Here is a 13,130-nt window from a genome sequence, read left to right as displayed (position 1 = left end):
GGAAAAAACCAAATCCCAGCACTAATCAGGGAGGTTTGTAGGAAGAGTTTGTAGCTCTCAGCTACACATGAATAGTTCTTCTCTTAATATGTGTGAGTGTGTGTGTGTGTGTGTGTGTGTGTGCATGTGTGCATGTGTGTTTGTGCTTGTGTATGTTTATGTATTTGTGTATGTGTATTTATACAGACAGTTATAAGCATCTTGAATAATGTGTGTGTGTGTGTGTGTGTGTGTGTATACCAGTGTATCTATCTATATCTATTGGTATATGTATCTGTATATATACATATGACATATATGCATACCCTTATATACCCTATATACATATATATAACATATATGCAAACCCCTATATACACACAGGAAACATTCTAGATGTTGGAGACCATATACCCTGGCACAAATCTGTGGATGATGACCCTAGAAGCAAAAGTACCATTCGACACATGTTGATCACTGAAGACCCTGAATTGACTTTGCTTAACACACAATATGGAACCCTGGAATTCCGACAAGTAAGTACCATACTCTCAATTCAGTTAACACCATTTTAACGTTTTCTCACTTGACTTCAACTAATGATAAGAATATTTCTTATAGTAAATCACTTTTAACAGTGGAACTCAAATTAGATAAAGCTATAAGCAACAGTATGTAAATATTGGGTTAAAAAAATCCTTGGATGGAAAAAGTTGAAGGTTGCTCATTGGATTGACTCCGACATGTTCACAGAAGATGTGGGTTTGTATCCCACAGATAACCATTGACTTTCTTCATTCAAAGGTTCTTTTTCACCCAATGTTTACATGGTGTTATATATGATTTCAAATTTGGCACAAGTCCAGCAAGTTCAGATGGAGTGGGTAAATCAATTACATCGACCCCAATTCTCAACTGCTACTTATTTTATCAACCCTGAAAGAATGAAAGACAAAGTTGAGCTTGATGGAATTTGAACTCAGAACATCGATATGGTTGAAATGCCATTAAGCATTTTGCCCAACATGCTTATGATTCTGCCAGCTTGCTGCTTCATACATGTTGTTGTATATAATATTATCTACTTTGAGTTTTACCATTAAAAACGATTTATTTTGTGTTTCTCAAAGTTGCTCTATTCTTATGATGTTTCTTATAATATTTACATGTCTAATTGTCATTATTAAAGATGAAGAAGTTAGCCCCATCTGAGGCTGGTATCAACATCTCACATTGCATTAGCTTACACTATTTAATTTATTTAAGAAATTATTATTAACAGTTATATCTGATTTTTTTTTATATATATACTAATGTGACCGGGTCACAGTAGCACAACAAAAATTTTAATATAAAATTAATGTCTCTTCCGTGATGTGATCATTTCTTTTTCAACACACAGCCTCAGAGGAAGGGCCGGATAAAGGGAATAGATTTTGAAAATTTAGACTCCTACATAGTGTTAGATTGCAATCAGTTCAATATTGTGCATATGCTAGATGCAACACCTGTTGTCAAATTGAAGCAAGCAAAGTTATGTATCTCACAAGTGTATTCTGCTAGAATTTGATTTACATTTAGGATGAATTAAAAGTATTATGATAACATAATCAGCCTTAATACTTGGTACTTTATTTTATTGACCTCAGCAAGACTCAAAAACATAAAGAAATACTGCAAGGTATTTTGTTTGATGCTCTAATGATTTTGACAATCTGCCAGAAGTGATGAACCAACTCAAGGTTCATAAGTTCAAACTCACCACAAGCATTTTGCCATAGTTCTTGGCCAAGGTTTTCTATTCTGTCTCTTTTAGATAAGCGTTTCCTAGAAAATCACTGATACAGGAAGATCTTTAACAGACACTCAATTAAATTATCATATAGCTACTGCTCCAATATGATGACACTCTATTAAATTATCATATAGCTACTGCCCCAATATGAAGAACATCATTGTCTGTATACATCACCAGGAGCCCATTCCCCGTTGTAACTGTAGAGACCCTGGAGCTTACCCACTTGACTAGGCATGCATGATAAACTCCGTTGTAAATGAGGCAGAAGTTACAGCAACACTGCATAGTAAGCTAACCAAAAAGAATACTTATATGTTAGGCAGGAAACAATTTACTCAATAGAGAAATTAAAATTTCAATTAAGCCTGCAGTGTAATTTCCTTTAATCCTGAAGGTAAACAAAATCAAGGAATTTGACTACAAGGAGTGATCCTATAACATAATGGTGAATACTTTATCAGCTTTAACCAACAACCTTTAGGTCTCAGATCAAAAATATACAAACAACACAATGTCTTTTTTCAGTTTACTATACTTATTTTAATGTCTACATCAACAGGTATTGGGTGTGACAGATGATGAAATGAAATCTGCCCAACACTGGCAAGGTGCTGGAATTCTAGAATTGCTCAAAGAATCAAAAGGGTGAATGTCTATTTTACTTCTATTTTTTTTTTTTATAGTTATTGTTGTTTGTTGTTATTAATAATGTTGTTGAGTCAAATTCCACAAAGGTCAACTTTGCCTTTCATCCTTTCAGGGTTGATAAAATAAGAACCAGTTGAGCACTGGGGTCAATGTAATTGACTTAACCCCTCTCCTGAATATGCCAGCCTTGTGCCAAAATTTTAAACCAGTGATGTTGCTGAGTCCCAGATTAATTTCAGTTAAGCAGAGCATTGATCAAAAGCATTCCAGCCATGATCATCCTGTATTTTTAAGGCTATAAGGGACTGTTGGATCGTTGTGTTGTTATTATGGCTGCATTGTTATCTTGTTTACTATGACAAAATTGGTACAATGTATCTAAACCATCTGTCATAATATCATGGTAGTACCATGACATTAGAGACAGATGTTACAACAGTATTACATTTCTACTTTCGAAAAATGATGAAAGAAATGAACCCCAAAAATTATAGACGTGTAACCTGCTTAACAACATCTGTCTTGACTTAATACACCTATAGTTTTTTTAATAGAAAGTGGAATCTTCCCTAATGAGCAAAAAGGATGTAAACATGGGTCCTATGGTTGTAAAGATCAGCTATTCATCAATAAGATGATCTTGGAAGATTGTCACAAACAACACAAGAACTTACCAATAGCCAGGATAGACTATAAAGAAGCTTTTGATAGTCTACCACATTGCTGGATTAAGAAATGTCTGGAAATGTATAAAATAGCACCTACTCTGTGAAACTTCTTATCTGTAAGTATGAGATCATGGAGAACCACACTGACGTTGAACAATGACAATGAATCTTTCAATGCTGGAGATGTAAGAATTTCATGTGACATTTTCCAGGGTGACTCACTGTCACCACTCCTGTTTTGTCTAGCCTTAATACCGCTTTCGAAATTGCTCGATGATGTACAATATGACTACAAAAAATTCTTGATAAAAATATAAATCATCTCTTTTACCTGAATGATTTAAAGCTCTTTGCAAAAAATGACCAACAACTACAGGGCTTAAACAGTTCAGTGATGACATCGGGATGGAATTTGACCTCAATAAATGTGCAAAAGCTACCTTTATCAGAGGAAAAATAATAGAAACATCCAATGTTAATCTTGACCAACAAAATGTCATAAAGGAGTTAGAACCAGCAGAGAGCTACAGATACCTTGGGGTATTTGAAGGTGATGGAATCAAACATTCAATGATGAGGGAAAAGACTGGAAAGGAATGTTATTGCAGGGTAAGGGCAATACTCAAGACAGAGCTGAATGCAAGATGTGGTGTTATATATCCAATGGGTTTCGTCCAGTTGCCATTTACTAAGCACACTGACATGGCTTTGGTTTGCTCAAGGCTTTAATAGATGACACCTGCCTAAGGCACTGCACAAATGGTCAGATATAGCAGTCAGTTCTTCCCAAAATTACACATTCAATAATATAATCCTTGATATTCCAGAAACATGATAATCATGGCAGGAATGCTTTTGATCATGGGTCTGGTCTACTCAGTCAAAGATGACCTGGGGCTAAACAACAATACAGGAACAAATACAAAAACACATATGCAAATACATATGTAGAACCACACACTTGTACATAGATACAGGCCTGGCTGTGCAGTAAGAAGTTTGCTTCCTGATAACATGGCTTCAGGGTTCAGTCCTACTTTGGACAACCATCTTCGACAATAGCCCTAGGCTGACCAAAGCTTTGTGAGTGGATTTGGTAGAGAGAAATGAATGAAGCCCATTATATACATGTGTGTGTGTGTGTGTGTGTGTGTGTGTGTGTGTGTGTGTGTGTGTGTGTGTGTGCTTATCTAGACATTCATTTCCAATATTCCATGAAAACATGTCAAGACATGGGGAAATATTATCTTGCTGGAAACAGGTAAGGGCAGGTGACAGGAGGTGTGTCTGGTCATAGAAAATCTGCCCCCATAAAGACTATCTGATCCATGCAAACTAAGAAAAATGGATGTGAAAAAAAACATTGGCACTAATTGTCTTGTAACCCAACCATTTTCTTTTCAGAGTTGGATCATACTTCATCACAGATCTGGATCGAGAAAAATCATTGTTTGAAGAAAATCCTGAGTTAATTAAATTTGTCTCAGAAGGAATTAAAAATGATGGATCAAACTTAGGACATGTAACAGCAGTCTGTTGTTGGGCAGAAATCATCAAAACGTATGTTTGAAGCAGATTCACTTTTGATATTTGCATGTATGTTGTGTGTGCATGTATGTGTGTGTTCGTATGTGTGTGTGTGTGTGTGTGTGTGTGTGTGTGTGTGTGTGTGTGTGTGTGTGTGTGTGTGTGTGTGTGTGTGTTTTCATGCAATGTCTGTATGTATATTTAAAATTATTGTTGCAGTTCTCATCCTAAAACCCACTCAGCCCAACTTCTGAAGATCTTTATCGCAGACAAAGCCTGCTGAATGCATGATGTATGAGAAGACTTCACATCCACATGTTTGGAAAATATGCCTCACATCTGTAGTTGACAGATGCAGTCCCTATTGTAGTCACTCAACCTGCAAGAAAAAGCAACCAAATCTTCCTCAAATAATATGCTACCATCTTTAAAAAGCAATTTAGCACAACAACCATATAGGAAGTGTTATCCTAAACATGCAAATGAAAAGGATCATAAGGCTATAATCACAAGTCAAGTCTATTTGATCAGGGCTGATATGGGGGTAAAAACAGTTTGATGTCAAAATTCATTATTTGATTGTAGGTTTAACAATGATCAAGTCATGTTTGTTAATTAATAAATTTATTTGTTTTTAAGGCTTAGTCTGAAGAGGAAGGGAAATATCCTTAACTATTTTCAGAGCCTTCCTGACTGGTGGTGGTGGGGGATAATGAAGGGAGAAAATTATCCACTGACAGAAGAACCTGCTAAAGGTACCCAAGGGCCAGTGATGGTGTTAAATCAGGTGGTATATTTGGTCTACACAGAGTGATGTAACGAGTTCATACTGCACACACACACAGACAAAATACAACAATACAGCCTAAAAGAGTGTCACTCATGATGGACAGTATCATTTCACCTCCACTTTGCCCATGCTAATGCTAACACCCAAAATCACAAACATCCTTTCCACATTGTTTCTGTTGAGCTAATTTCATTCAGTAGGATTTGGTGCATAGCTATGGTAGAAGATACATGGTTTACACAGACTGATAAAATATAGCCACGAAATGTGCGTAGTCATTCTTATACCATTTACTAGTTATTCTTTTATGTATTTTATTGATTTTTTAGAATAAGGTTTTTATGATATATTTATTTTCTAGAGGTATGAATTACATTCTTCATTATTGAATTATTTAATAGTGGTTTTTCTCTAATATTATTATTATTATATATATATATATATATATATATATATATATAGCTATTGTTTATATATAGAAACACATAAACATATGTACACATAAACGTGTGTTTATATATATCTATGTATGTATATGTATGTGTGTGTGTCTGTGTGTAATATTATGTAATATTTTGTAATATAAACATCATATAATTTAATACAAAGCTGTGTGTATTTATATTTAACTTGTCAAAAGATGTTTTATTCAGTAATTGTCTCCAAGAAAATATTTTCCTTATTGCTATATCTGACAGTCTGATGACTCAATGTGTTTTCGCACACATAGTCTTTGAGGATTATATTTTCTCAGACAATTTCCTCAATAAATTATTTTCTATGTTTGTATGCATGCAAGTGTGTTAAAAATAAATGTACACAACTTTATTTTAAACTAGCAGAGATACCCAGCGTTGCCCGTGTTACATGCAATTGAAAAATGAGACTTTTCTGTTATATTTTCTGTAAGGAACTGGAATACATATGATTTGAATTTCATCAAAATTGCACAAGAGGGTTCTTTCCCTCTTTACACATCCTAAAAAAATTCTAATCATGAGACATGTATCCCATACTATTGATCTTTATGCGCATTTTCCAAAATTTCAGTCTTCTGGAACCTGTAAAAAAGATTTTGCTCCTGCAAAATGGAGCTCATGGAGTTCTAAAATGTGAGAATGAAGGCCCCTATTGGGGGTGGGGTGTTAATGTCAACCAGAGAAGTTGAATTGTTGGGAATGTTTTTAACTTGGGTCTTATAGTATGCCTGTATATATGTGATAGTATAGTCTCACTTTAATAGTTTCAGTATGAAATTGAAAGTATTAAAGTGAAAATATTTGAAATTACAGTAGCGACATGTTATTGTTTCATTTTTGACAGGTAATACAGAAATAGTGGAATAGTTTCAGTGTTAGAGTGAAAGTATCTGACATTACAGTAGAGTGATGTCATTGTTTCACTTTTGACACGTAATACTGAAATAGTGGAGGAGATATGATATTGCTGTGGGCTCGAACTATGCAGGAAGTTAAAAATTTTTTTGGCTTAAGACACTACATGGACCCTAAAAGATTTTGCTCCTGAAAAATGGAGCTCATGGAGCTGAAAAATGTTGGTGATGGGTGTATTGGTGATGGGTGTATCAATGTCAACCAGAGAAGTTTAATTGTTGGGAATCTTTTTAACTTGTGTGTAATATGTATTGTTTGAATTTCTTTGAAATAGGAAATATATGTATGTTCACTGGGTTTGTAAAAGAGAGCAAAGCTACAGGAAAGCAAAAGACGAATGATCACGATAATCAGTCAGCTACCGTAGCCTAGTCGTTACTTCTCCCCAATGTAGGATTCCTCACCATACAGGTGACAGGTACAGCTTTAAGATGCATTATGGATCTATAGCAATTGGAAGGGCATGACTCAATAGAAACAACAATGTGTGACGTTTGGAGTAAAGGGAAATGAAAGTGTCGCCTCTGGAGTTTGCAAATGACCACTATACCGATAGGTAACTGGGCAGAAAATATTTACAATCAATAAATGTCTTAGAACAACCAGTCACTCATGTGGGAAGGCCTTGAAATCAATGTTACCAACTGGGGACTATGTGTGTCGCAGTGATAATAAAAAGACTGAAAGGAGGTCTGCAACGAAATAATTTTACTCAACACTTTGCAAGTGAATCAGTGGAGGCAAAGATGCGTCTCATTTACTTGACAATTTATGCACCACATTGCAGAAATCACAATGTAAGTATATCTGAAAGGATAGTCTTACACTGTTGTACCGTTGAATTACAAATAATGCTCATCTGTTATGTTCGGGTGACCCTATAGCTACCAATGGTACAACTGTATTCGTCTTTGCTTAGGAAATATGACTAAATTGTGGGTGTGAAGACCCCATGAAGGGGTCTTTGTAACTTCTGAAGAAAAAATTTTAGAAATATTACTTTATTTGTGTGTAATATGTATGGTTAAAATTTCATCAGCATCAAAAATATATGAATTTTCATGGGGGTTATGGCCATTATGTATAGAATATAATTTCCAAATTTCTTAAAGATCCATTCAATACTTTTGACGTAGTTTTGGATAAGAAAACAAATGACTAATGTGTGTGTTTGTGTGCATATGTATGTGTGTGTGTATGGGTGTATATATGTATAGATATCTGTATGCATTTATATATGTGTACACCTATATATACACATCTACACATATGTATACATATAGATCTATATCTATATATATATCTATACATATACGTGTACATCTCTCTCTCTCTCTCTCTCTCTCTCTCTCTCTCTCTCTCTCTCTCTCTCTCTATATATATATATATATATATATATATATATATATATATATGTATATATATATATATATGTATATATATATATATATGTATATATATATATATATATATATGTATATATATATATATATGTATATATATATATATATATATATATATATGTATATATATATATATATATATGTATATATATATATATATGTATATATATATATATATATGTATATATATATATATATATGTATATATATATATATATATGTATATATATATATATATATATCACTCAGAGTAAAAGGCAGACTGTATGACGCATGCGTACGAACAACCATGCTACATGGCAGTGAAACATGGGCTGTAACTGCTGAGGACATACGTAAGCTCGCAAGGAATGAAGCCAGTATGCTCCGTTGGATGTGTAATGTCAATGTGAATACCCGTCAGAGTGTAAGTATCTTGAGAGAAAAGCTGAACATTAGAAGCATCAGTTGTGGCGTGCAAGAGAGACGATTGCGCTGGTATGGACATGTGGTGAGAATGGAGGAGGATAGCTGCGTGAAAAAGTGCCACACCCTAACAGTTGAGGGAACCCGTGGAAGAGGTAGGCCCAGGAAGACCTGGGCTGAGGTGGTGAGGCAAGACCTTCGTACATTGGGCCTCACCGAGGCGATGACTACGGACCGAGACCTTTGGAAATGGGCTGTGCGTGAGAAGACCCGGCAAGCCAAGTAAGATCGTTGCCAGTGCCCCTGGACTGGTTCTTGTGCGGGTGGCACATGAGATGCACCATTTTGAGCGTGGCCGTTGCCAGTACCGCCTGACTGGCTCCTGTAGGATTTTCGAGCGAGATCGTTGCCAGTGCCCCTGGACTGGCTTGTGCAGGTGGCACATAAAAGACACCATTTCGAGCGTGGCCGTTTTCGTGCGGGTGACACGTAAAAGCACCCACTACACTCTCTGAGTGGTTGGCGTTAGGAAGGGCATCCAGCTGTAGAAACTCTGCCAAATCAGACTGGAGCCTGGTGTTGCCATCCGGTTTCACCAGTCCTCAGTCAAATCGTCCAACCCATGCTAGCATGGAAAGCGGACGTTAAACGATGATGATGATGATGATGATGATATATATATATATATATATATATGTGTATATATATATATATATATATATATATATATACGCATACACCATTAAAGTGAAAGTATCTGTTATTACAGTATCGAAATGTGATTGTTTCAGTTAGTGGAATAGTTTCATTTTTAAAGTGAAAGTATTTGACATGAGTGTTTTTGTTTCACTTTTGACATGTAATACTTAAATAGTGGAGGAGATATGATGTTGCTGTGGGCTCGAACTATGCAACAAGTTAAAAATATTTTTTGACTAAAACACAACCGGAACCCTAAGTAAGGCATGTGTAAAATTTGAATGAAATTGGTTGTGTAGTTCTCGAGTTTTAGGAAAACACACAGACAGACAGACAGACAGACACACACACATTCTCATTTATATATATATAGATATCACTGCCTAGTGTGCTAATGGTTAATTGATTCCTGTTCAACGAAATTTTGCACATGCCAGCAAATGTATTTTTGCTGATGGCTTTAGTATATATTTGATCTATGCAAAAGCTGTTCTAATTTGCTGTGAAGAACCATTCTGACTTGTTGCAATAGTTGTTGAAAAACACCAAATACTATTTCAAGGCACCATCCCTCAGTGGAATACTGAATGTTTCTTGCTTGTTAGGAAATCATCAGTGAATACAGCCTTTATGCAGATCAAATGTCCCATACATATTTGAATTGATCTAAATGTTTGTTTATTTGAAACACTGCTTTCATGTACCCACTACAGTACATTTCTTATTACTTATAATTTATATACAGATATGTATTGGTGCTTCTAATTAATACACACGCAAACACACACACACACATACATGTGCGTGTGTGTGTGTGTGTGTGTGTGTGGTTCAAATGTACAAAAACAAAAAACAGAGACAAGTGAAGGAACAACAAACAAAGCATATCAAGAAAAATGGAAAAATCTTTGACATTTCAAGCCTATGCTCGTCAACAGAAAGGAATGAGGAAAGAAAACAGAGAGAAAAAATACGATGCAAGAAAAACATGTCTCGATTAACAGTTTTGCATGCTAATATATATGTGTGTGCATGTGTGTGCGCACATGTATGTGTGCATGTGTGTGTGTGTGTGTGCATATGTGTGTGTGTGTTTATATAGATAGATAGATAGATAGATAGACCAACAGACAGACAGATCGATATAGACTGATAAAATAATCATCAAACAAATAACAAAACAGAATTGAGCCATGACTAACAAAAGTCCTTGCAGCCCATGCCTCACTATGGCCACAGTCTAATGACTGGAAGAAGTAAGAGAATAAAAATAATTCTAACTTCTTTGGCAAAGAAACTCATATACATGTGTGTGTATGTCTCAGTGTGTGTCTATAGTTTATAGTCATGTGTATGGCTGTGTGATTGTTTAAGTATTTTTGTATATATATATGTCTCTCCAACACATTAAAACTTTGCAGTACATAGAATGGTGAGGGAGATGTGTTGTTGTTGTTGCTGCTGCTGCTACTCTCACTTCTTCAGTCAACTCTCATTCAGCAGATCTTCAAGCAGAGGCCACTTAGCCCTTTATCCTATGGGTTGGAAAACCCAGGAATGCATTCTCCAACATGTCCTTTTATAAGATTGTGGGTGGGGGTGATTTGAAGAAAATTTGACTGCTGTTTCTGGTATGTTGAGTGACCACACCAAGGCTCATTTGTTAGTTCAAGTGGTTGTAAGTGAGAAGTAATAGCAAGCAACAAGCAAAATTTGGTGATGGCAGTAGGTAGATAGATTACTGAAATCAAAGACAGAAATATTCTAAGAAATTATCTTTTATTCAATGTAACAGGGAAGAAAATTCTTGTGATGAGAACAGAGCTGCAAAGAATTTGAAGGAAGAAGGTGAAACCAAAGGGACACATAAGAAAGGAAATGGTGGTGAAGAAGAAGAAGAAGAAGAAGAAGAGGGGGAGGAGGAGGAGAAAAAAGAAAGGAGCGAACCAATTCAAGTAATTAAGGAAGTACAACTTATGTTTGATGTTGAAGCTGCAGAACTTCTACCAATTGTTGTAAAGTAAGTATAAAACATTGGAGTTCTGATAGAGACCCACTACCACCACCACCATACCACTACTACTATCACCACCACCACCCATTTGAATCATTTTCACCATAATTTTCATCAACAAGATGGAACAGGTTTTTTTTTTTTGGTATTTCGGGCTTGATTTCTTTTTTTGTAGAATTTTGCGAAAAAATACTTCTCATCCGGATGGTTTTCAAAAGGGGTCCCAAGGTGCATTGCAGCATTTTAAAATATAATTTAAGGCTTTACAAAATCTATATTAATACTTGAGTGTCTTCAGTGCCTTATATTATGATCTGTTTTCCATGCTGGCATAGGTTAAACAGTTTGATCAGAGCTAACAAGCAGGAGAGCTGCACCAGGTTCCAGTCTGATTTGGCTTGGCTTCTACAGCTGGATGACTTTCCTAACACCAGTCACTTTACAGAGTGTGCTGGGTACTTTTTATGTGGCACCAGTAAGGGTGCTTCTTACATGACACTGGCACAGGTCCTATTACATGCCACTGGCATAGGAGCTTCTTACGTGATGCTAGCACAGAGCTTTTGCAGGCCAATCCTCCTCAGCGAGAGGACCAGCACTATCAATTCTGCTGTGGAGGATGGGTCTTCTTGAGTACAGACAGGTCATTTTGAGTACAGGACAGGTTTTCTTGAGTAATATGATGATCATCATCGTTTAACATCCATCTTCCATGCATTCAGGGGTTGGACAGTTGACAGGAGCCAGCCAGGTAGAAAATCTACCCTAGGCTATTGTGTCTGTTTTGACAGGGTCTTTACAGCTAGATGCCCTTCCTAACATCAATCACTCTGGAGAGTGGACACAGTGCTTTTTACGTGGCACTAGCACAGACAAGGTTAGTTTTGGCATGGTTTTTACAGCTGGATGCCCTTCCAAATGCCAACCACTTTACAGTGTGGACTGGATGCTTTTTGCTTGGCACCAGCACTGGCAGGGTCACCAAGTAACTCGCAAGACAAGGAATTATGAGAGGGGCAGAGGCATTTGAGGAGAGGAACTTGCATCAAAGGATGAAAGGTTAAAGTGTGAGAAAGAGACAGAGAGGTAGAAACAGGTGCCTTTCTATAATGGAAGGGATATTGGAGGAGGTGATCCAGTATCAGATGATAAAAGGTTAGAGTGTGACAGAGAAATAGAGAGGCAAAAATGGGATAAATATAAATAAAACCAGATAAACTAAAAGAATTTTCTACATACTTTTTCCCAAATTTTTAGCTTTAACTCTTTAACATTTAAAGCAGCCATATCTGCCCCAAATATTCTGTTTTATATCCAAACTGACCAGATCCGGCCTCTCACACCTACCCAACCATGTCATTTTGAAAATAAACTACCACATCATCAAAATTTGGAAGCTACAAGGTACATACATGATTAATTCAAAACAGTGTAAGTAATTAAGCATCATATTTGATAGAGTAATCTGAATGCTAAAGGGTTAAGATATAATTTAAAGCTCTAGAAAATCTAAAAATCTAGATTAATACTTGAGACTTTTGAAAATTCATGTTATAATTGTGTTATATGATGATAAGCTTGGAAAATCAAACCAGGTAAACTATAATAGTTTTCTGCTTGTTTTCCTAAATTTTGAACTTTAAAATATAGTTTTACAAAGTTTTGTGTAAAGTGCACTAGTAATAATTAACTGTCAAGTGCACCAACAGCTCTTAATTATGCATGTAAAGTGCATTTGTAATTTTTAAATATCCATGTGAAGTGCATCACATAACAAAGCAGCAAGCTTCTAAACCCACCAGCCA

At 35.9% G+C, this 13,130-nt stretch overlaps 1 protein-coding gene across 2 annotated transcripts in view; it reads left to right on the top strand.

The window, feature by feature from the left end:
* LOC106869825 (suppressor of fused homolog) overlaps positions 1-13,130 on the top strand; it is a 55,850-nt gene that overhangs the window by 38,036 nt on the left and 4,684 nt on the right. For both annotated transcript variants that reach the window (XM_089342359.1, XM_089342360.1), the window contains exons 4-7: positions 364-515; positions 2,337-2,422; positions 4,498-4,653; positions 11,107-11,331. In XM_089342359.1, the coding sequence (XP_089198485.1) occupies positions 364-515; positions 2,337-2,422; positions 4,498-4,653; positions 11,107-11,331 (619 nt within the window). The remainder of the gene's footprint in view (positions 1-363; positions 516-2,336; positions 2,423-4,497; positions 4,654-11,106; positions 11,332-13,130) is intronic.

The sequence above is a fragment of the Octopus bimaculoides genome, chromosome 25, assembly GCF_046866305.1.
Source record: "Octopus bimaculoides isolate indiv1 chromosome 25, ASM4686630v1, whole genome shotgun sequence".
Lineage (NCBI taxonomy): Eukaryota > Metazoa > Mollusca > Cephalopoda > Octopoda > Octopodidae > Octopus > Octopus bimaculoides.
This window is presented reverse-complemented; position numbering and strand designations above follow the sequence as displayed.